The sequence below is a fragment of the Trachymyrmex cornetzi genome, unplaced genomic scaffold, assembly GCF_001594075.2.
Source record: "Trachymyrmex cornetzi isolate Tcor2-1 unplaced genomic scaffold, Tcor1.1 scaffold47, whole genome shotgun sequence".
NCBI classification, from domain to species: domain Eukaryota; kingdom Metazoa; phylum Arthropoda; class Insecta; order Hymenoptera; family Formicidae; genus Trachymyrmex; species Trachymyrmex cornetzi.
The window spans coordinates 1,850,584-1,874,132 of NW_017299509.1; the positions used below are offsets into that span (position 1 = coordinate 1,850,584).

The 23,549-nt window shown below is 35.8% G+C and overlaps 6 protein-coding genes across 11 annotated transcripts in view; 4 read left to right on the forward strand and 2 right to left on the reverse strand.

Moving 5' to 3' along the window:
* The first annotated feature begins 129 nt into the window (after nt 1-129).
* Nucleotides 130-3,010, forward strand: Mgat3 (beta-1,4-mannosyl-glycoprotein 4-beta-N-acetylglucosaminyltransferase). Of its 2 annotated transcripts, none has more exons than XM_018513607.1 (3): nt 130-823; nt 1,369-1,643; nt 1,724-3,010. In XM_018513607.1, exons 2-3 carry the CDS (start codon nt 1,485-1,487, stop codon nt 2,852-2,854), a joined length of 1,290 nt encoding a protein of 429 aa, XP_018369109.1. In that variant the 5' UTR covers nt 130-823; nt 1,369-1,484; the 3' UTR covers nt 2,855-3,010. The 2 variants fall into 2 exon arrangements, with proteins under 2 accessions (XP_018369109.1, XP_018369110.1); XM_018513608.1 differs by having other exon boundaries at nt 130-778.
* Nucleotides 3,011-5,319: 2,309 nt separating this feature from the next.
* On the forward strand, nt 5,320-8,020 carry LOC108765007 (E3 ubiquitin-protein ligase RNF14). The gene is made up of 5 exons (XM_018513463.1): nt 5,320-5,677; nt 5,764-6,618; nt 6,742-6,970; nt 7,421-7,593; nt 7,676-8,020. Exons 2-5 carry the CDS (start codon nt 5,767-5,769, stop codon nt 7,940-7,942), a joined length of 1,521 nt encoding a protein of 506 aa, XP_018368965.1. The 5' UTR covers nt 5,320-5,677; nt 5,764-5,766; the 3' UTR covers nt 7,943-8,020.
* Nucleotides 8,021-8,438: 418 nt separating this feature from the next.
* LOC108765085 (tubulin alpha-1 chain) lies at nt 8,439-11,479 on the reverse strand. Its single transcript, XM_018513609.1, has 3 exons — nt 11,328-11,479; nt 9,800-10,022; nt 8,439-9,724 (listed from the first exon to the last, which is right to left on the reverse strand). The coding sequence occupies exons 1-3, from the start codon at nt 11,328-11,330 to the stop codon at nt 8,595-8,597; spliced, it is 1,356 nt and encodes a 451-aa protein (XP_018369111.1). The 5' UTR covers nt 11,331-11,479; the 3' UTR covers nt 8,439-8,594.
* Nucleotides 11,480-13,405: 1,926 nt separating this feature from the next.
* Nucleotides 13,406-16,578, forward strand: LOC108765010 (putative protein arginine N-methyltransferase 9). 2 transcript variants are annotated; one of them, XM_018513467.1, is made up of 8 exons: nt 13,406-13,473; nt 13,593-13,810; nt 13,899-14,025; nt 14,148-14,549; nt 14,679-15,674; nt 15,775-15,922; nt 16,066-16,167; nt 16,238-16,578. In XM_018513467.1, the coding sequence occupies exons 2-8, from the start codon at nt 13,651-13,653 to the stop codon at nt 16,574-16,576; spliced, it is 2,274 nt and encodes a 757-aa protein (XP_018368969.1). In that variant the 5' UTR covers nt 13,406-13,473; nt 13,593-13,650; the 3' UTR covers nt 16,577-16,578. The 2 variants fall into 2 exon arrangements, with proteins under 2 accessions (XP_018368969.1, XP_018368970.1); XM_018513468.1 differs by lacking the exons at nt 13,406-13,473; nt 13,593-13,810 and having other exon boundaries at nt 13,949-14,025; nt 14,125-14,549.
* A 1,978-nt stretch (nt 16,579-18,556) lies between these two features.
* LOC108765028 (serine hydrolase-like protein) lies at nt 18,557-20,143 on the reverse strand. 3 transcript variants are annotated; one of them, XM_018513492.1, is made up of 3 exons: nt 19,868-20,143; nt 19,465-19,510; nt 18,557-19,264 (listed from the first exon to the last, which is right to left on the reverse strand). In XM_018513492.1, exon 3 carries the CDS (start codon nt 19,221-19,223, stop codon nt 18,558-18,560), a length of 666 nt encoding a protein of 221 aa, XP_018368994.1. In that variant the 5' UTR covers nt 19,224-19,264; nt 19,465-19,510; nt 19,868-20,143; the 3' UTR covers nt 18,557. The 3 variants fall into 3 exon arrangements, with proteins under 3 accessions (XP_018368994.1, XP_018368993.1, XP_018368995.1); XM_018513493.1 differs by having other exon boundaries at nt 18,822-18,921; nt 19,118-19,510; XM_018513491.1 differs by having other exon boundaries at nt 18,557-19,510.
* Nucleotides 20,144-21,502: 1,359 nt separating this feature from the next.
* vap (RAS p21 protein activator vap) overlaps nt 21,503-23,549 on the forward strand; it is a 6,438-nt gene continuing 4,391 nt past the window's right edge. For both annotated transcript variants that reach the window (XM_018513702.1, XM_018513703.1), the window contains exons 1-3: nt 21,503-21,740; nt 22,953-23,134; nt 23,274-23,455. In XM_018513702.1, the coding sequence (XP_018369204.1) occupies nt 21,693-21,740; nt 22,953-23,134; nt 23,274-23,455 (412 nt within the window). In that variant the 5' untranslated portion in view covers nt 21,503-21,692. The remainder of the gene's footprint in view (nt 21,741-22,952; nt 23,135-23,273; nt 23,456-23,549) is intronic.

The following is a 23,549-nucleotide window of genomic DNA, read 5'->3' on the forward strand; positions in this document are numbered from 1 at the left end:
TAATTAAATATATTAATTTATAAATTTATAGATTTTTACACACCCACACACACATATATATATATATATATATATATTTACGCGCACACAGCGAAACACATGCGAGGCATTGCTCCAAAAGGAAATTACCAAATCGAGCGCCATTGCTCTAACTGTGAGGGGGTATCATGATGACTATAAACACGTGGAGCTCGGGAATCGTTTCTAACTGCGAAGAGAGAGCCGCTCCTTTTCCTCGAGCTGGCTAATTCTAGAATTAATGATCCAGTTTCTGACTTATGGGCGGGTCCGCCTCGTCCGCAGAACGGATTACTCATGCATTGCAATGCGGGACGAAGGGGTGGCACGTAGATACAGTTTGACGCCGGCATAAGACGCGTGCGCTCTGCGAATAGTCACGATCGGCGAGTGTGTGTTCGTCGACGAGTACGACGGGCGGAATCGTCGGCTGCTGCGCTCGGGCGTGGTTTTTCACGTCGTCGCGGTACGCGCCGTTACCCGGCCGGGGGGAGAGACAGAAGGTGCACCTGGATCTTGGGGGGTGCCCTTCTCTCCCATTCCCCCCCGTTGCAGCCAGTCAGCCTGAGTCAGGCAGCGACTATCGACGAGACTAGAAGTATGCGCGGTGTGGTGCGTTGCCGGTCGCCGATCATCCTATAATCGCCGATCATCGTGTAATTGCCGACGAAACCGTCAGGATCGGCGTATCCGGCGATCAACCGGCACAGCGAGTTAAATGGCACGTTGCGCCGCGGTGACGTCACCATACCGTCATCTGGTGAGATCATCATCGAAGGCGTCGTCGTCGTCGTCGAATCGCATTGTGAGCGACGCTTTATCATGTAATATAGTTGTGGGCAATGACACGCGTGCGGGGCGGAGGCTGCCGGGACGTTTAACTCACGCGGAATCCAATTGGCGGACGGTATACGTTCCCTGCAATGCAGCGGATCGGCTGTCGGCGACGATGCCGCTTAGTTAGCATGACTGAAAAGAATATCGTATGAATGATAAATCAGGGAGATATATATATATATATATAAAAAAAGAGACGATCTATAATCCGTGAGTTTCAGGATAAATTTCTTCTTTGATATGTACGTATGTACTGTAATATATAGTATATACGTATGTAATATATATTTTATATATATATGCGTATGCATTCTCATTCTTCAATTGTTCTTTGCACAGCATATAAAATTATAAATAGAATTTCATCCTGTATTCTAAAACGAGTTATAGATTGTCTAGAGTGGGTTTTAAGTAGAAATGCACGGTGTAGAATATTGTGGATCTCTTTAACAAACAAACAAAAAATCGAAAATTGATAAAAATATAAATTTAAGTTACTGATTATGTTTTCAGATAATACTAATGTAATAGACTGTAATTTCAACGAAGATGTCTCAGACAGCTAGCAAGATTTCTCTTCGGGAACGTAAGATGAGAAATTGAACTATCTGAGCGCAGGGATCGGTGCCATGCAGGTCCGTCTAGATGGGAAGCTGGCGTTGCTGTATACTCTATTGGTCTTGCAAGTTCTGATTGTTATGATCTATGTCGCCACAACTCCGCCGCCCGAGCTAGCTGCATCTACGACTCGTGCATCCGTCAGTTTCGTCAAGTTTGAGGCATCGCAGGTGCTGCGAATTTGTGATTCACCATGTAAACCGATGTATTTAGTCGAAATACTTTAAAACTAATTTTTTTTTAATTAAAGGAACTGCACGTAAATCAGGGCAATCATAAAAAGTCACCAATCTACCAGACAATCAATGGGGAGGTAGCGTTGAAAGATGTCAAGACGTTTAGGCTGTTTGAAGTATACAATCATACCGTATGCTGGAAATATGGAGTGGACCAGCGTAAAATGAAAAGCAATGAGCATCTGGAAAGATGTATCTGCAATCAAGGATGGCATGGTTTGGATTGCGGACAACCAGAAGTCGTGTGGAGGGCAATCATGGCGTCGAAGCAGAACGTTAGCCTGAAACGTCGCAAAACTGCCAGGCACATTATTCATACCTTTTTTATAAGCGACTACAACTCGGCGATCGCCGAGGTGATAGTGGAGGAACTTTACAGCGTGGTGGACCTTTTTGTAATTTGTGATTTCAATAACGCGGAGGATAATTTCCGGCACAAACTGTCCAAAGGACTGTTACAGCGGGAGCAAAAGAAGATTCTGTACCTCAACGTGGCGACCAAGTCCCACAAACCATCCCGGACAGTATCGAGATACGTCTGGGATAAAATCAAGACTGTGGTGCAGAATCTAAAGGACGACGACATCTACGTGACAACGGAGCCGGAGCAGATACTGAACTCCAGGGCATTAATGTTCCTCAAAGTTTATGACGGTTGGCCTCAGCCTATCGGATTTAGATCAAGATGGTCAATATACGGCTTCTTTTGGCAGCATCCACTCAAGACAACGATCACACTTGGCGCATACACCGTCGGTTTGATGCGCGATGCCTATCAATCCAACTCGCTTGTATTGCGACAACAGTTGGATGGAGACACCAGCGAGAGAGATATTTTGGGATTAGTCATAGGAGATTTGAATCATTACGGCGGGTGGTACTGTAATCTGTGCCAGGCGCCCGCAAATATTATTATCGATCTTCGTAATAAAGTTCAGTCTAAGGAGATTTATATCGAGAAGACTATCGACGTGCCGTTTGTAGAGGACCTAATAGGTAGCGGACTGTGGTTAGACGGTAAAACCAATCTTCTGAGAGTCTCCAAGTCTAGGGATTCCTACTTCGCGCCAGAAACGATTCTCAATAACACGTGGAAGTACGACTGGTTGGTAGAGAATTTTTACGCTAAACTAGATTACTACTGACGTACTGGTCGCACCCGACTGTGATATTAACTCATACTCAATACTCAATGTACACTAATGTAATATTATACTAAATTTATACACTAAAATATTACGTTGACAAAATATAAATGTTAAATGGTTTATACGTACAACTTATATGCCTGGCAATTTGAAATTCCCCTTATCCAAATATTCCTTTTTTTATATCATACGTTATCATAATATAATTGTTATTATTAGTAATATTTTAGAGAATAAAAATACTTTTTAGTTTAACTTACCAATTAAATTTGAGTAATGCAAGGGAAGTTGCTATATAAGGCAGCATAAAATATATTGAAAACTGGTGCGCTTTCCATTGACTGCCAAATAATTCGATAATGTTAAAGATGAGAATACTTGTGGCAATGATTAAACTTTGCCCAACCTCTAAACCGTTTATCCCGGCTAATATATTTATAGCGTTTGTACAAAACACTGCTAACATTCCCATATATACATAGTAAAAAATCCATAAATCCACCGAGAAACCAAACCATGATCTCAGCGGCTTTGGTACGATGATTATTGTGGAGTTAAAGTTGACATAATAAACCATCAGTAATGGCAAAGATGCTATAGTTGGCAGAAGTAATTTATGCCGCCAACGAAGATCCAAAACATCATCGGCAAAGCCCAAGAGTAGCATGCAACATATGGACAACAATGCAGCCAGAAAATCAACAAACTGTAATAAAAAGCTTGTGCTTTACATTGGTTACAAATCTATGTGGTTTAAAATTAGAGAATAATATAGAATATCATATTTTATGTCTTATATTTTTAGATTAAATATAACTCAAAATATAAGTCATTTCCAAAGTTATTGATTAATCTTGGGAGGCTGCTTTCCTTTTAGAAAATGATACAAACATTATTCTATCCTCCTTGACATATTCAATGAATAACAAAGATAAAACAATATTTATGTTAACAACTGTATTTCCTAAAAGAGAAGCAGCCTTAGTTTAATTTTCTACAATTAGAATTGAAAAGAAGGAAATTAGATACATTTTCTGACTGACATCTGTACTGTACCTCATTGTGTGGAAAGTTTACATTCCTAAATAGACAATCAGTAAATGGTACAGGAATAAATAGGAACATTGTTATAAGAAATATACATCCAGTGACAACACCTATCGCCTCCGGTCTGTAAAAATACACTTGGTTGTGTGTCAAGCATTGTTACATACAGAACGATCGATAGAAAAACATATGAAAACAATGAAATGTTTCATATTCAAATGAGCCTCTGGAAAGGCGAACTGATCAACTCCACGAAATAAAAACCGAAAAGATTACGTGCTTCAATATTAAAATTAACAAATGTATATATCGTGGAGTCAATTAGCTCGGTGAAGCTTAAACGATATTAAGTCCAGGTATCCTCACTCACATTTTTCCACTGCACCTCTTACTCATGTCGACACCGTAGAGGTTAGCTTGGACAAACATGGATTTTATCCTCGGAATCAGGTGTACGGTCAAGCCGAACGCGCACACGGACATCATCGCGTTCACGTATATCGGGATTGACGACCTCAACATTTCGTCTTCGGTATTCATCATTGAAACGTTGAATAACGAACGTTCGGACACCGGTCTCGGTTTTCGAGCACTTGTGAGTCAACGACTCACGAGGGCGATAAGCGGCCGTGATAAATGGAAAAACCGATGTCGGCTTCGTGTCGACTTCGACGTGTCAACGATATGTCAACAGTGCCATTATAACATAATGCATCAACACTGTACTGATTGAACACATATTGAACATTTATCTCCTGGGCGCCGCCATATGTAATATGTATCGATGATCTCGATATGTCTCGAAGATCTTTATGCTAGTCTCGTCTCCTTCGATATATAGCAACCAAGTCCAAAGTTTCAGTGTAACCGCATAAAAAAGTAAATGGAATAATATAAATAAAATATTAAACTTTGTAGAAACTTCGAAAAATTAAAGATGATACAATACTCGGATCGAAGTAACAACACGTCCATTTTGGCCACCACAGACACCACGAGATTACTTCAAAAATCGATAAGTCGCTGAAAATAATAAAAATATTAAAGAAAAATATTCGAGGAAAAATAACCAAAATAAATAACGAAATGAAATTTAATATAAATAAATAAAGAACTGATGTACTTCTTTCTCTCTGAATTGATATATCGTTTTTTTTTTAATTGTTATTATTTTATTGCGTTTGTTTTTATTGGTATTCTTCTCTCTCGGTAGAATCTTGCTTCGTTTATTAGATTTTGTTCATAAAACAACATATGTTTATACCGAGTTTAAATGACATATGATATTTTATTTAATATTATTGTTTAAAATTACTTATATTTAAAAAATAATAATTACGATGTATTATTCCTGAATAATGTACTCTTACATTTCTTTGACCTTTCACCATAAACGTAAAAAAAAAACATTAGTCATGTCAAGTAGTTGAGACTTGAGCGCTGTGCAGTGTACTACGCGCAGTGTCATCAAGTTTTCATCGTGGTGTATGAGTCTTGTTACGCATTGTTGCGTTATTCACAAGGCAGTGTACGAGATTTCTACCTGTGTCTCACTTAGCACCTTAAGATCCTCGGGCAGGCCGCGTAACGAATTCGCAGCCATTCGGAGCAAACGTGAAATTGCTTCGGAACTCGACTCGAGCACATAACCTTCTCCTCTCAAACGGTCGTCCACAACATGCTCCGCTTTTGATAGCCAAATCACAAAGTGCGTCACGATTAATCGTGAGGCCTAACATAGCCCGTTTAACGCACTCAGAGCTTCCAGATTTGGTGAGTAAGAGATTTTTTTTTATTATCAGAAAATGTACGCATGATTTAGAGCAATTTAGAGTCCGATAATCGGCTCTGTTTTTCAGTCGATGGACTACGAGAAACAAAAGGACGAGGTCACCGCGTTGGAAAGCATTTACACTGAAGAAGAATTCTCGTATCACGAGGAGAACGGCCAGTTCGAATGTACCTTTAAAATATTTGTAAATCTGCCAGCAAAATGTCATTTATCATACAAGGATCTGAGATACGAAGTGGATTTGGCGCAGGAAGTACAGATATCATATCTACCACCCTTGACGTTGCACGTTACACTGCCGGAGGATTATCCATCCGTATCGGCACCTACGTTTATGTTATGCTCCTCTTGGTTGTATCCAGTAGTATTGTCTAAGTTATGCAGAAAGCTCGACACATTATGGGAGAAAAGCAAGCAGGAGATCTTGTTCACTTGGGTAGAGTTTCTTCAGGATAAAACTCTTAGCTATTTAAAGATAAAAGACCGTATAGATATGGATTGCATGTACACATCTTACAAGAGAACAGTGGAAAAATTGCAAGGCTCACAGATAAACAAGGAAGTAAGTGAGCCTAACAAACAATCTAATAGCGAAGTCAACAGAGACAGTGGCGTATCCAAAAAAACCAGTGTCATCGACAAAAGAGCCATTTTAGACTGCCCGATCGGTAGGAATCCTATTCAGATGTTGATCGATTATAACGAGAAACGAAAGCAAATTGAATTCAAAAAGAATTTTTACACGTGTAATATCTGCTTCACCGACAAATCAGGAGAGCATTGCACACAGTTTCTGCCTTGTGCTCATACTTTCTGTAAAGATTGTATTAGGGGTTATTTTGAAGTAAAGATCAAAGATGGAAATGTACAGAATATTTGTTGTCCTGAAGAGAAGTGCAAGTTTGAGGCTACGCCTGGCCAGGTAACTATCTCATATACCATATTATATTAATTATATTGTATTTATATTATATATTCATATTGCATTTATATTGAGCATCCTACTGATTTTATTGTGTACTTGTAATAATTGGTTTTATTGCAGGTAAAAGAGTTGGTAAGTTCGGAGTTATTTTCAAAGTACGATTCCTTATTGTTAAGTACTACGTTAGATACTATGATGGATATAGTTTATTGTCCAAGACGACACTGTCAGTATCCAGTCACTCGCGATCCTGATGATAACATGGCGAGATGTCCCGTTTGTCAATATGCATTCTGTATTCGTTGTAAGATGGTTTACCATGGAGTAGAACCTTGCAAAATTAGTTCAGGTATGCATCTAAATCCTGTGGGCAATGTTTGCATTCTACATATGGAGGAGTGAAAGCTATAATGGTGAAAATCACTTAATTATGCTTTTGAGAAACAAAAAGTTTTTTTCAACATATTTGCTTCAGTAGATTGCATCAATGACTTCAAGCTAAAACCGGGAGTACATAGGAAAACGTAAGGCCGTAAGACGTAATCGATAAGGAAATCGCAACATTGGATTCGCTACTGGTCTTATGGTTTCTCTACTGTGATTGCTCAATTCATTTATTGCTTGCGTGTTACGGCCTTACGTTCTTGTATGTGTCATGGGCTTAAGTTTGCAAAAATGACTTACACCACTCCATATAACAAGCTATTCGCTTTTATATCATTTAGTTCCAAACAAAAATTTCGTTAGAATTTATATTTTATATTAATATTAATATACATTGTGTTGATTTTATTAATAGCTGAGAAACAACGATTATTGAATGAATATCAATCAGCCAGCAACGAGAAGAAGGTCGAAATGGAAAAGCATTACGGCAAGAGACAGCTTCAAACGATGTTAGAGAATATAATGTCTGAAAATTGGATTAATGATAATAGTCACAACTGTCCTCATTGTAAAACTGCAATCGAGGTACAAAATCAAATTTGTTTCATAGATACAAGATTATGCTTGTTATCGGGTGATTAACACATATGTTGACGAATTGTTTCAGAAATCGGATGGCTGTAACAAGATGACTTGTTCGCACTGTGGCACGTATTTCTGTTGGCTGTGCGGCACGCGGCTGAATCCCGAGGCGCCTTACTTACATTTTCGAAATCCGGATTCCAAATGTTTCAACATGTTATATCGCGGTATGATACCCGACGAACTGGACGACGATGATGATTTTGATTTTCATGCCGAATATCTGGATTATTATTCAGAGGATGAAGAATTTAATTATGATGAAGATTTTGTCTTGGAATACGATGATTGAATTAATGTTGCTAGATTATAAATTAATTTTCAAATTTACATAAATCATTGATGTTTTTTTAAACTGTTGATCATGGATAAACACACTTCGATAACATTTTTCGCTTTTTACAAAATGTATTGTAGTTAAATGTTAATTAAATTTAAAGGATCATGTGAATATTTGTATATGGACGTAATGACTCTAATCATAAAATTGTAAAAAAATATATAAATTATTTTTCCAATAGTATTATGATTTTTAAAATATTACTACCATTTTTTTTTTATAAAAAACTACTTTATTTTTGAAAAACAAGAATTCACACATTTTGAATAGACAACGAGCACGTAATGAACACATGCCGTTAAATTTTTAACATATTTTAGAAAACTTAAGCTAGATAAAAATTTATTTTGTAACGATGATAAGGATATAATCATTGAGTAAAAAAATTTATCTGAACGCTGTGCTAAAAGTAACATTATAATAAACAAGTAATAAGTTTGATATTTTTAGTGCAATCGACAGATGAAAAAGTTCTGTGATTCAAAACAAGGGCAGTGTATCAATTAAACACAAATTTGTGTGGCAAATGGATTCAGTTACTTTATTTCAAAACACATAAGATATTTCAAAATCAGAAGATAAAAGGGCGAGCAATGACTGCATTTTAATACTCCTCGGCACCTTCTTCGCCCTCGCCTTCTGCGGAATCCATTCCAACCTCCTCATAATCTTTCTCAAGAGCGGCAAGATCCTCGCGTGCCTCGGAGAATTCTCCTTCCTCCATACCCTCGCCAACGTACCAGTGCACGAATGCACGTTTGGCATACATAAGGTCGAACTTGTGATCTAAACGGGCCCAGGCTTCCGCGATGGCAGTGGTGTTCGACAACATGCAGACGGCACGCTGAACTTTGGCGAGATCGCCACCGGGCACGACGGTCGGTGGCTGATAGTTGATGCCGACTTTGAAACCGGTGGGGCACCAGTCGACGAATTGAATGGTGCGCTTCGTCTTGATGGTAGCGATTGCCGCGTTGACGTCCTTGGGTACGACGTCGCCACGATACAACATGCAGCAGGCCATGTACTTGCCATGACGCGGGTCACACTTGACCATCTGATTGGCTGGTTCGAAGCAAGCGTTTGTGATCTCCGAAACGGAGAGTTGCTCATGATAAGCCTTCTCGGCCGAAATAACGGGCGCGTACGTCACCAGCGGGAAGTGGATTCTCGGATAGGGCACCAAGTTGGTCTGGAATTCCGTTAGATCGACGTTCAGGGCACCATCAAACCGCAGAGAGGCCGTGATGGACGATACAATCTGGCCGATCAAGCGATTAAGATTCGTATAGGTTGGTCTTTCGATATCCAAATTGCGACGACAAATGTCATAGATCGCCTCATTGTCAACCATAAATGCGCAGTCGGAATGCTCAAGAGTAGTGTGCGTCGTCAAGATAGAGTTGTACGGCTCGACCACGGCAGTGGAAACTTGTGGTGCGGGATAAATAGCGAATTCGAGTTTCGACTTCTTGCCATAGTCAACAGACAAACGCTCCATCAACAGGGATGTGAAGCCTGAACCGGTGCCACCGCCGAATGAGTGGAAGATAAGGAATCCTTGCAGGCCGGTACATTGGTCTGCGAGCTTGCGAATGCGGTCCAGCACGAGATCAACGATCTCCTTGCCAATCGTGTAATGACCGCGAGCATAGTTGTTTGCAGCATCCTCCTTGCCAGTGATCAATTGTTCCGGATGGAAGAGCTGACGATAAGTTCCAGTGCGAACCTCATCTGTACATACAAACATTCGAGTAAGTAAAATTTGTCAAGTATCAATGTCAAAGAATAAGGATTAAGTATACATACCGACTACAGTAGGTTCCAAATCGATAAAGACAGCTCTGGGTACATGCTTGCCGGCACCAGTCTCGCTGAAGAAGGTGTTGAAACTGTCGTCTCCACCTCCGATAGTCTTGTCAGACGGCATCTGACCGTCCGGCTGAATGCCATGTTCCAGGCAGTACAGCTCCCAGCAAGCATTACCAATCTGTACACCAGCTTGTCCAACGTGGATTGAGATGCACTCACGCTAAATCAATTAAAAGAACATTAATATCATATCTCATCGTATCATGTCCAGGTTTTCATAAAACAGTGATAAATGACTAATATTGGAGCTTTCTAGCAAGAGGTATATGTTGATACAAGAGACATTGAATGTTTTACATTTGATGATAAGTCGACACAAACATCGTTCTATCTTACTTAACATTCCATGGCGTCAGGGAGACGCTATTAGCATTTTGTATTATTCTATATTTGTTCCAAATAGAATGAACGATAAAGATGGAACGACATAAATATCACCTCTCTAAATGCATCGTAACAAAGACAATATGTGTAGATTTGTTTCTAAATGTTAAGTGCTTTTTATCTCTGGATACATTCAAAGATATGATTTGACTGTATTTATTGTTTTACATCTAATGGACGATAAAGAATGAAGTCCACTTGGTATTATAAATACTGCAAAGTATTTGTTTGGTTGACTAATTGAAAGAAAAAATTTTACTAATTGACCGATTACAAAATTGAAATATTTGTAGCATCAAATTAACTCGTAGATAAAAATAGCATTAATGTTGAAAGCGCGATCATGGAATGTAACCTCTCACTCAATATCAAAGACAGAACGGGAGTGTTCAAAGGATGCGTTCCATTACGTACACTGTACAATATAATTATAACTGCAAGTATATTGAAAATCTATAATATACATGTGTATTATAAAATTTCAGTATTTGCAGTGAACATAATGGAATACAGCTAGTCTTTTCAAGTAACTGAACATGATTAATTCTTTTAATATAAATCTGGACTACAATATAAAACTTTTATTTAAATATATAGTATATGTAACGTACACACTATATCGAGTAAAATATTTCACGAAAAGGACATCTTGGAAATAATCGCTCAGCGCGAACGGATTAAGCATAGCTAATAATTTGTGCCAACGCGTTTTTTGCTAGAAACTTCCAATGATGAACACAACCGAGGGAAAGCGTCATATTGATTTTCTGAAATGGCTCATCGGGGTCAATGGCTTTACTCGTAGAATATGCTCGAATACTTGGATTTATAACGGAGATAGCAATTTTCTCTGAGTAGCAGAGAGTAATAGTAGCACGAATTAAACGAGTACGCGATAGGAATCCTTGCAATTTTCGGATAAAGGCGGGGTGATGCAATCTAAATTTAGCAAACGCCACGACCGGCCGGCGTTTAACCGTTACAAAATGGCCGTTGTCTTTGGCGAGAATGGGCGACGCCGACACGGCAAAAGCCATGATCGTGCTCGCAGAAAGAAAAATCCGACAATTCAGTGACTTACCATTTTGTATTACGGGTTGTTCGTTGTCCTCTTAGAAAATGGAACAGGATATAGCCACCACGGGGCGATCGATAGTTGGCGAAAGCAAGTAATGGAGCTTTTGCTAACAACTATACGACGTACGATCGACGACCAGCGACTATTGGGCGTGCGGCGCCTACTACGCGCAATTTATACCCGCTGGAATCGACCGTTCCAGCGCGCGCTGATTGGCCGGCGGTGACGTCGTGCCGCGCGACGATTGGCCAGCCGCTGGACCGCAGCACTCATCACGCCCGATCGCAATTTCTCCACCGCGGAACAATGTAGTCCGTTGACGCTCATTCGAATTATTTCTCATCAAAAATCAATTCTCGTCTCCTTCTGGCTCCAACGATCGTAATTTAAAGAACATAATCACGTGATCTATTCTTGAGAATAATGAATTCCCTGCAGAATTTCAACGGAGTTCTGTTTCGCTGTCACTAGGCAGGACCTGCACGTAACGGACGTTGTCTTAATTGCACCATATATGGGCCGTATCTTTTCCGAAGCACAGCCGAATCATTTCTCTCTGATCATTTCTTTTTTTGGCAGAACGGAGACCCGCCCACGGAGCATCCGACGAAGCAAGGACGATGATCGAACCGTCTCGTCGGACGAATCGATCCTTTGCCGCATAATTCCGCAATTCCTTGTCCTCGCGCTAGATAATTCGTTGTTTCAATATCTAGAGAGTGCGTCATGCAAACGTATATACATTTCATGATCTGATTCCTCTTTAAGTTTTTGCTCGAATGAGCTCGAATGAACTCTCGAGCTCCATGCCGGTAATAACCGTGCTGTATGATATAAATACAGTTATTGCTTTAATTTATATCAGGATAACTCGAGAATCGACGAAGAAGTAGCTAAAAAACGTAATACATTTTCAGTTGACATTGACATTATTATATTATGGCTTTCAGTCACGATACGATATGAAATAATTAGTAAATTACATGAAATAAAAAAATGTTAAAATTCGAAGGAAAAATGAAAGAATTTTATCATTGTCATATCGAATATAATTAATTTTAATAATGAATTTTCTATAATATCTTTGAATAATTTATTTGCTTTTTCAAAAACAAAGAATTTAGATATAATTTCTCTTTCTTGCAATAAATCTCGCCTTTAAAATCCGTTCACGACATACAATTAATGTCTTTATAGTTTAATTAATTTCTCCGTAATTTTCTAATTAAACATTTTTAATTATAGGAAAGTAGGGTAGAGATAATTATTGTAATGTATGTGCAAAATAAATTAAAAATTGGAGGTAAAAAAAGAATAAATTTATTTTATGCCAGAATTATGTGTATATAAATTTTTTGGGCGGATTAAAGTGTTACGGATTAAACATTAATTTACTGCTAAATTAATCTTTTCGTAATATGATAATACTTAATTCTTTCTACGACGACAATTTAATGTTTTGACATTTCTCTGTATTTGCTATATGTATATTTATATATATGGTTATATATATGGTTCAATTATATGATGTGGCAGATGTGTTTCCCATTGAGTGTATTAAATGTATATATATGTATGACATACACATGCAAGCGGAAGCCGTTATAATATCTCTTCTTGATGAGATTGAGAACGCAATAATGCGATATCTAGCGAGCATTAATCTCGTATCAGATTACATATTGGAAATTGAAGCTTGCGAATTAAAAATTAAATTTTAATTAAATTTTTTAATCGGAAAACTAATCTTAGCTATTTGTTTCAATTGATTAAATTATAATTTTTAATTTACTATTTTCAATTTTTTATGACAAACATATTCCAAAATTGGACCAAATTCAGCAACAGTTATGCAACATTATATTGAATGTTTTTAGAAACACATTTCTTTTTTTTAGGCCAGTTCTTTTTGGTTGAACTTTTGCACCAGTTCATCTTTCTTCTTCTTCTTTCCTCCTAAAGAGAAAAGAAAGAAAGATGAACTGATGTAAAAGTTCAGCTAAAAAGAACTTTTATCATTCAAAACAAAAATTCAGACTCATCAGAGAGCGCCCTCTCTTTTTCTCTTGTTGCGATATATTTTTAGAATAGAAAGTTGATTGTTTTTCAGTCGGTAGTGTCGGTACGGATCGGAGCAAACAAATGTTAGGTTAGGTTAATTTTATATTTGACATATGCGTGTTTGCTCGTGCATGTGTATACAATATTGATAATTAAAATTAATCACATGATTGTCTTGTGATAATATCAATTTCTAATTTTTCAAAGTCGACATCATTATAAAACCGAGGCGAATGAGGTAAAAATAAATTTAATCGATGCAAAAATGCAAGCGGAAGTAAATAGTATATTGGAGGAGTCACTGCAAAAAGCCAGAGAATATGACAGGATTGGAAATGTTGGGAAAGCTTTTGCATATTACATTATCTTTGCAAAACTGTCTGCAAGGAGATCAGAAATTGAAGAAACGTTTACAGATGTTCTGTGTAAGACATTTTGTATAATCTGTATTTATACCTAAATATCAGAGAAACATTTATTTTTATATAACAATATATAATATTTATTTTTCAGGTGAATGGGGAATGCAGTTAGCAAATGACAACAAATTTTCAGATATTGTAAGCTCCTACAAATTTTCCTTGAATATTTATCCAAACAATCCTCGTATGCTAAATAATTTTGCAGCACACTTGTTGAGGTAATCTCTACACTATATAATGCATATACTAATTTTTTCAATTACCTTTACAATAAATTCTTTTCATTATTATTCCTGATCTAAAAAAAATACTCATAGAATGCTGCATATACTTGTTAAAGGAATAACCATCCCATAAGGGCAATAGAGTACTTAAAAAGAGCTTTGAAAGTTGATGTTAACTTTCTACCGGCAGAGCGAAACTTGCAAAATGCATATAGTATGGCAGTGGATAGGTGGCATTTCACAATGCTCAATGACAAGCAGAGAAACAATGCTTTTGAGCGAGCCATACGTAAGAGAGTCAGTCAGGGCTATGATACAGTATTGGATGTAGGGACGGGTACAGGTCTTTTGAGTCTATACGCAAAAGATGCTGGAGCCAAAAAAGTTTATGCATGTGAATGCTCTGAAGCAATGACACTGATTGCGAAAGAAGTATTTGACTCTAACAATGCAGCTGACATAAAATTAATATCGAAACTGTCGTTTGATCTTAAAGTACCTATGGATATTTCAGAAAGGTTTGTGTATGTATATGCATGTGTATAATACAGTATATACTTATATACCTTTTAAAAATTATTTGCATTAATTAATTTGTTACAATATTATGCATTGAGTAATATTAAAACCATTACCTGTAATTCTAGAGTAAAATTAATAGTGACTGAAACGTTTGATGCTGGCTTATTTGGAGAGCTTGTAATACCATCTATGATTAACGTACACATGAATATTTTAGATTTAAATGGTATGGTAATACCTATGGGCGCGACGGTTTACACAGCAGTTATTGAATGTGAATACATTAGATATAGATCGTCAGTGGTTTTTGACAAGATAAAAGAGAACTGTCCTTTAAACTTTAATAATGTGTCTATACTGTCAGACGACGAATATTACGATACAGAAAACCTGGAGAAAGTTCAAATGAATTACATTACAGAGCCACAGTTGCTTTTTAATGTGAATTTTAATAGTCTACTAGAATTGTACGAATTCTGCAAAGATGGAATAAAGCAGATGCTACAAACAAAATGTAGATACGATGGTATCATAGATGGTTTAATCACTTGGTTCAAGTTACATCTTGACGAGGAAATCACACTGGATTCTTCGGATGGGAAATCTTGTTGGCAATTTGCTGTTTTCCCGACGGTGCCAACTATATGTCATGAAGGTGATGTATTGACGATAAAAGCGGAAACTTTGAAGAGCAAACTGAAATGTTCTTATAGCATGAATAATGAACGTTATAGTGAAAATTGTACAACTTTGTATCATTTGCCAAAAGAAGTCATTGCCTTCCTAAACGACTTCAATTATGTCAAATTGCTCACAGAAATTGGTAGATCTCAAAAGAATAGAAAAATGAAATATATTTTGGATACTTCGCCTTTTCCAATCTACGGGTTGACTCTTTTAAAGGAATGTAAAGATAGTGAAATTTTATATTACAAAACTGACAATCCAATGCTACGTGTTCTAATTGAACAAGTAGCTCGTGATAGCGAGGTGCAAGAGAAAGTACATATGATATCAAGTTATGAGGAAATTCCATATTCTCTAGATTCCATATTTGTTTATAATTTTGATATTAAAGGTGAATTAAGAGATGACCAAGGTAGTTGTTATCAAATTTCCAGGTATTATATTATATTGTATATAATATTTACATATTGTATATAATATTTACATATGTTTTATATAATTATAAAATATTAAAATTTGTTATCATTACTTTAGGAACTTGCTTAAAACAAATGGTGTATTATTGCCAGAGAAGATTTTTCTTATGGGACAGTTAGTATACTCAGAAGATTTACCAAATATGGTTTATGTACAAAATGTAAATCTCCAAAGATCGTCTTCATTTGACACTTCTACTGATACGGTATAACGATACACAGTATTTAATCATGTAATTTATATTTAAATAAAAGACATTTTATGAAAAAGAATGATAAAAAATAAAATTTTGCCGAACTTATTTGTCGAAAATAATAGTAAAATAAACGAATATATTTTTCTTTTCAGAGTTCAGACAGTGAAGATGATCTACATGTGCGGGATAATATAGCCAATAAAGTAAATAAAAGTACAAATTACATAATCGCTGAATACATTAATAAATATAAGGTAAATCCGTATGTATAAATCAATTCTAGGTTATAGACGTTGATTTTTATTTCCATGTTTATTGCTATAGATCAACCAAATATTTGATTTGAATTCAAGTTTATATTCATGTGAAATTATGTCTGAGGCACGAACGTTGATAGAAATACATGAAACAGAGACTACTGAAACAATCGTGAATTTTGGAGAAATAAATAAAGGAAAAATTTTACCAAATGCCTTAATATGTTGGTACAAGATTCAACTCAGTCCACATCATGTACATGATACAAAAAAGGATTCTTTCATGAATCATACTGCAATCGTTTTCGAAAACGAACTAAGAGACATTATTTTGAGAGATAAGGAAGTAAAAATTAAAGTCCATCAAATGAAAGGTTTAGTGAAAATTACAATAGTAAATTTATAAAAACTTACAAGAATAAACTATTTTACAATTTTGTACAATTTCTTATGGAAAATACAATTTTTATAATACAATAGTTTTCTTACTATAATACATGTAACTATTTTTTATATGATAACTTCATAACCTGATATACCTTGTATCCTTATATATATATATATATATATACACACGTTATAAATGTAAAAAATAAACATTCAAGTACATATTAATATACATTGTGAAATGTAAAGTATATTCAAGAAATATAGATATTTATACGAGAGCAAATCAATAAGTATCCATGTTAGTAATGAAGAGCAAGTTTTTCACAAAATTTTTTTTTATTTTCCAGCGTAATCCTCTTTTAGGAATCCACTTTTCCCAACGCCCCTGCCATTTTTTAACTCCTCCAAAAAATACGATTTGTTGAACTCTACAAAATAAGCCTCTGCTTCAGCGATAACCTCATAATATAGCCAATAAAGTAAATAAAAGTACAAATTATATAATCGCTGAATACATTAATATAAATATAAGGTAAGTCCGTGTATAATTCAATTCTAGAGTGTAGACGTTGATTTTTATTTCCATGTTTATTTTGCTATAGATCAAGCAAATATTTGATTTTAATTCAAGTTTATATTTATGTGAAATTATGTCTGAGGCACGAACGTTGATAGAAATACATGAAACAGAGACTACTGAAACAATCGTGAATTTTGGAGAAATAAATAAAGAAAAATTGTACCAAATGCCTTAATATGTTGGTACAAGATTCAACTCAATTTCGACGTAAATCTCTTTCCATTGAGCTACTTTTTCAAATTTGAAAACAGGAAGAAGTTGCAAGGGGCCAAATCCGAAGAGTACGGTGGATGCGGCAGCAATTCGCGGCATAATTCGACTAATTTGGCTGTGACGACTGCGGAAGAGAGCTGGTGCATCTTCGTGGTGGAACAACACTTTTTTTTCGCCAAATGGGGTCGTATTTTCTTCAATTCAACATCGAATCGGCCCAATAAATTAGCATAGTACTTCTGTAATAGTTTTTCTCTTCTCCAAATAGTCGATGAAGATTACGCCTTGCGCATTCCAAAAAACAGTGGTTATCACCTTTCCGATCGATGGGACCGTCTTGATCTTCTTCGGAGCACGTTCGCCGGATGAAGTCCACTGTTTTGACTGTTCCTTGGTCTCCGGTAGTGATGAATTCATGTTTCATCAATGGTTACGACTCGACGCAAAAACTCCTGCAGATTGCGTTTAAACAGCTCCAAACACTGCTTCGAAATTGATAGCCACATCCGCTTGTCGTCCATCGTAAGCAATCGCGACACTTATCGGGTCGATAGCTTTTTCATTCCCAAGTTATGCAAAATATATTGAATGCCGTTTCGTACGACACGTCTACGGCCTCTGTCACTTCACGCACTTTCGTTCGGCTGTCAGCGAGAATCATGTGGATCTTTTCAATGATTTTCTCAGTAACCACGTTTGTCGGATAGCCTGGATGCTCCTCATCAAAAACAGATAAACGACCACGTTTGAATTCGTTGAATCAATATCTGACGGTTGTCATAGATGGTGAAGGATCCCATACATGGCATCCAATTTCGTTTTTATTTCTTCGCACATTTTTCCAAAATAAAATCCAAAAATAAAAAGCAAATCACGGATGGATATTGCTTTTTTTTCATTGTATCGAAAAACACCAAATACGCTCACTGCAAATTGCTGTCAAGTCAAAACTATCGTATAAATCACTTTGAAATTTTGTATGGCGCCGTTTGAAAGATGGTAGTGTACGATGATGTCAACTTGCATCAGCAATATCCATTTTCAAACACGGGTACTTATTGATTTGCCCTCGTATATTCATATATAGAGATATATATTATAAATTATATTCATAATATAGTTTATGTTTATGTTTATTAACAATTTCTTTTTCTACTGAAGAATAAATATGTGTGTGTATGCGTTCATGCATGCACACAATTATTTACAGTTTGCTAGAATAGTCATTTAATATTTTACACACAAATGGTGCAACTTTTTCAGGGTTATTATTATGAACGTCATGATTTCCATCTACATAAATTACTTCTATCATGGTTTTAACCCTTATTAATTCCGATACTTGCATAATAAATTCTTTATATGGAGATATAATACCGTGAGATGGAATAAAGAAATATATTGGAACTGAAAACACGTTGTTAAACTTCTGACATTCTTTTATACGCATAAATGAAAAAGGGTGATTTTTTAATCGTATATCTCTGTTATAGATATACTTTCCATTTACTTCTGTAACTGCACGCTCAAACAACGCATCAGCAGCTTCAGAATTCAAAACTCCAATTCTAAAAGTCTTAAGAGCATGTAATATTTCTTCTCTAGTAAAAGACAACGATTTTTCTTCATGATAAGCTTTTACTGAGAATGCAGATGCATTCTTAAAATAAGTTGTAAGTTTGTTATTTGTAGGATTCAGAAGAATCCCATCAAAAGAAATTAGCTTCTCGATTCTGTTTGGGTGAAGAACACTGAAGATTGTACCTATTTGTGCTCCCAAACTGTGTCCTAGATAAATAAATGTTTTCCATTGAAGCACTTCCAAGATAAAATATAATGCATGTGCATAATCCATAACGTCTAATATCATCCAAGATGGAAAATGTGATGACCATCCATGGCCAGGTAAATCTATGCACACATAATAAAATAATTCTTTTGGTAAATATTTCATCAATCTAGTAAATGTTCCTGCATTATCTAGACGACCATGTACTGCTAAGACTGGCTTTCCTGTGGGAGAGCCATAAGTTCTGGCAGCAACATGACCCCAAGGTACGGAGAGTTTTATATCTGTAAACTGTTCTACTTCTGCCATTTCTGCTGCTTACTCTTACAATGTATGTCTTGTTGAATAATGTATAAAAATCTTCTTTACTGAAACAATACATTTAAAAAAAATTTATACTTGCGGAGTAGTTTTTAAAGATTTGAGCTCTATTATTGTAATTAACATTGTAAACGTAAATTTTATTGTGAATTTTTTATAGCTTCATGTTTAACAAAATTATATTTCTTAATTTTAAAAATCATTGATGCTCAACCTTTTTTAGGGATTATTGTCATTATTTTTAGAAATAGATAAATTCTTTCAGATTATACAATGTTTATTTTGTTTGTATAAAGTAGAAAATATGTTATATTTTTAACCATGAATTGGCAGGATGTAAAAAATTCGCGGTGAGCATCACTAGTCTAAATGAAAAATACATAGAAAAATGATGGAAAAGTTACCTCTTGCACACGTAGAGTAATTTGAATTAATTTATGAAATGATGTCAAGGTAAATAAATGCTGCTAGCGACGCACTCAAGCCACTAGCTAAAGTCGAATGTGCAGAAAAGAAATAAATTCGATTTAAATACTCTTATGTAAATACGATTGCATTAAAAATTCCTTATAACAATTACTTAAGCCACAACTATCGTCTCTGATTTATTATCTCTTCTATGGTCAACCTGTTCTTATTTCCAATTTATCTAGTTTATCTATTTTTTTATATTGTAGAGGTTATCTATTTAGAATTGTAGAGGTTATCTATTTAGAAAGAAAGAAAAATATTACAAGTGTTACATAATTTGACTTTGATTAAAAACAGATAAAGATTTATTTTAGATTAATTCTATATATTTATTGGTCTGATGGGAGCTTATCACTGATTTAGCCATGATGTAAAAAAGAACTTACATAATTATGAGTCTGTCTATGTTAAAATTTACATATATTGCTATTTCTTATTCGTTTTTCAGCTAAATAATTAATTAATTATTTATTAATTATTAGATAACAGCTAATGAATAAGCAAATACAATTTTAATCTAGCATGAACGTTTAATTTATGTATATTATGCACTTCTATATCATTATATGCATATTTTTAGAACACAGAATATTAGCTAGAATATTTTTTTTATCCATAAATTTCTGGTACATATAAATTCTAAAAAATAACATAAGATTAATTAATATTTATTAAATAATATAGAATTTTGTTTAAATTTCTTCCTTTCAATTTGTTATATTTAGTTACTAATGCAGATTTTTATATAATTTTATTATAATATCTAATACAAATTTAGTTGGACCTAGTGCATATTAATCCTTATAGTACTATGTACAATTTGGTGCCTCATCCATACTATCAAGGGTCACTTGAATCTCTTCGTTTTTTCTCATCTCTTCAAAATAATTAAAAAAATCTCTAAAAATTCACCAACATACTTTCAACTTTCTAGAATAAATATTGACTCTTTATTTTGGAAAATAAAACAGGAATCGCTCGATCACTAGTTACCCATATTAATACGTTAAAGGTTAAAATCTTAATTTGTAGTTAAGCACAATAAAATATGACTCAGTGGATATCTATTGATACACATTCAATATGCGCACTAAGTACTATTATGTACTGTTCAAATTCCAATAAAAATCGCTATAAAATATAGGCCTGCGTTCTGCGTTCCGTTTCACGCATGCGCATGCTGCATTATTCTTGTTATTCACCGAATGTTAGGTTAAACAAGGATAAATGATGCATCATGCGCATCATGCGTGAAACGGAACGCAGCCTAGGCCTGTACTTTTTTGCTGAACTTTTGCACCGGTTTATCTTTCTTCCTTTTCTCTCCAGAGGAGCGGATCTGTTCTCTACAATTTTTTATTCGCAAGTATATGTACTATTTTGATCCTTGAATTTTTCCGCAACTTCGAACCGCCGATAACATCACTCTCGATCTTGTCGATATTCCCGGATATTGTTGAAAGTTCATTAAAGAACTACTATCGCGCCATTATCGTTTCACTTTCCGCCATCGGGACGACTCGTCATGCTCGCGCATGCGTCACGGTCGGCGCGTGCGGATAGTAAAATGGCTGCCGGGAAACGTCAATACATTTTATACTGATACGAGTCTGCCTTCGTAATTGTATTTGTAAATACGATCGCGACGCGAAGGAATATCGCGGCGGGGACGACGCATGCCGTTCGACTGATCGGTTCGGGTGCTTCGTAGTCGCGTTGGTCGCGTGTACGGGAGAGTGGTGCGCGCGTACCGACGGGATGGCGGAGTTCGTGCGCGGTGGACCCAGCGTATCCAACAATGCCAAGGTACGTATGCGTGTGTACTCGTGCAACACGAGCGGAATAGCTGCTCCGTTACTTGTATCTCGACATTGTCCTTTTTCCGACGAACGGAGGTCACGAACGGCGGAAGGCGCGGCGCGGCGCGATTCCCTTACTCTTCTCATTTAATATCTCGGCTCCCCCTTACGTTCTTGCGCGGCTGTATTTCCGCGAGGGGCACACCGGGCTTTATCTCTCCCGTCTCCAGTGTTATCGCCTGACTCCTCGATTAGGGACGCACGACGCGCTTGAATGCAAAATAGCTTTATGTACGCTACACTTTCACTCTGAATTTTCCTAACATTTTCCCAATATGATATTGGGACATGACACATGTTCACAGCGATACTGCTCGATAACGATGTCGAAAGTCGGAATGAATCAGATCTTTGATAGCTACTGAGAATGATAAAACGCGATGATGATTACTTTTAATTTTTATTTTAATTTTTTTATTCTTCACGCTATCGAGGTAATTTATATATCATTTTTTATTTAAACATGCCTTCTTTCGATTACACTGATCGAGAGACTATCTGGAATCCCCATTCTTTTTTGAAAATAAATTTTAATTTATCCTGCGTGAACTCTAGAGTCGTTTGTGATGCATGTGGTAATGCATGTTGGAGTCTAAAATGTATTGTATGAAATCTATTGTATGAAATGTATTGTATGTCTGTATTGATATCTATTTTGTTTTGAAATTGCAATTAAAAGAAACTATTTCTGAAATTTTAAAAGTCCTGCTGGATTATTTCATCTAGGACTGTTTAAAACAGAAGATAAAGAGGAAAAAGTTAAGGATATGGTTGTTCTTAAACATACTTAAAAATAAAGAGAATTTCTTCGAATTAATTAATTAATATTAATATTGAATTAATCAGTAAGGCTATTCAGTCCTGACCTAAGCAATTATTAATTTATTGAACAAAAGGAATTATATTGAGTAAAACAGAAAAATTATTAAAAAAAAATTAATATCACAAGTATGATTGTGTTATTTTCTGTATTGTGAAAAAAAAAATTAAACGTTAAGTAAACAGTAGGCTTTCTACAATAGCCATTAAGTCTTGAGCCATAAGGGATTGATCAATTATAATTGATAAAAATAATCAACTGTGATTGATCAATTTTTTAAGGCTTAGATAATGGTTTATTATAAAAAGTCCAATTAGTTTCATTTCATTGCTCTTTTAGATGGAGCATAGCAGCAAAGGTGGATCTCCTAGTACAGGAAGCGAGGATGGTGGTCAAAACGAATCCTTGAACGCAGAAAATGAATTTGATCCCTTTCTCGAAAATATACCGGATGACATACAAGATGCGGAAGAACCCGACGGTGCAAATGCCACTTTGTTAACAGCACCGCCAGAGAATCAGTGAGACTTGAATATAATTTCTATTAACTTTTCATAAATGTATAATACTTTGAGATAGGGTTGGATGTAAATGCAAGGCATACAAGCCTTGATACTCGATTAGAAAATTGAGATTAAAATAGCATGTGACCTTTTACAGGTGGTATCACGGTCGATTAGATAGATTTACAGCTGAGGAAAGACTGTGGGATGCGAGCAAAATGGGTAGTTACTTGGTTCGTGAAAGCGACAGGAAACCTGGAAGCTATGTTTTGTCTTACTTAGGAAGGACTGGAATAAATCATTTTCGAATTACAGCTGTCTGTGGAGATTATTACATTGGTAAAAACAGAGATGTACAATTTAAGAAGTTCTAAATATACTTGTAATATAATGTCTTTATAATATCTCATATATATATATATATATATATATA

What these genes read in the sequence shown, in the direction of transcription:
- Mgat3 (XM_018513607.1), top strand. Translation starts at nt 1,485, where the DNA reads ATGCAGGTCCGTCTAGATGGGAAGCTGGCGTTGCTGTATACTCTATTG. An exon ending in TCAAGTTTGAGGCATCGCAG is followed by an intron (nt 1,644 to 1,723) that starts GTGCTGCGAATT and finishes TTTTAATTAAAG; the next exon opens with GAACTGCACGTAAATCAGGG.
- LOC108765007 (XM_018513463.1), top strand. Translation starts at nt 5,767, where the DNA reads ATGGACTACGAGAAACAAAAGGACGAGGTCACCGCGTTGGAAAGCATT. An exon ending in TTGAGGCTACGCCTGGCCAG is followed by an intron (nt 6,619 to 6,741) that starts GTAACTATCTCA and finishes GTTTTATTGCAG; the next exon opens with GTAAAAGAGTTGGTAAGTTC. An exon ending in ATTGTAAAACTGCAATCGAG is followed by an intron (nt 7,594 to 7,675) that starts GTACAAAATCAA and finishes GAATTGTTTCAG; the next exon opens with AAATCGGATGGCTGTAACAA.
- LOC108765085 (XM_018513609.1), bottom strand. An exon ending in TTTGGAACCTACTGTAGTCG is followed by an intron (nt 9,725 to 9,799) that starts GTATGTATACTT and finishes TTGTATGTACAG; the next exon opens with ATGAGGTTCGCACTGGAACT.
- LOC108765010 (XM_018513467.1), top strand. Translation starts at nt 13,651, where the DNA reads ATGCAAGCGGAAGTAAATAGTATATTGGAGGAGTCACTGCAAAAAGCC. An exon ending in TTTGCAGCACACTTGTTGAG is followed by an intron (nt 14,026 to 14,147) that starts GTAATCTCTACA and finishes TACTTGTTAAAG; the next exon opens with GAATAACCATCCCATAAGGG. An exon ending in AGTTGTTATCAAATTTCCAG is followed by an intron (nt 15,675 to 15,774) that starts GTATTATATTAT and finishes TCATTACTTTAG; the next exon opens with GAACTTGCTTAAAACAAATG.
- LOC108765028 (XM_018513491.1), bottom strand. Translation starts at nt 19,451, where the DNA reads ATGGCAGAAGTAGAACAGTTTACAGATATAAAACTCTCCGTACCTTGG.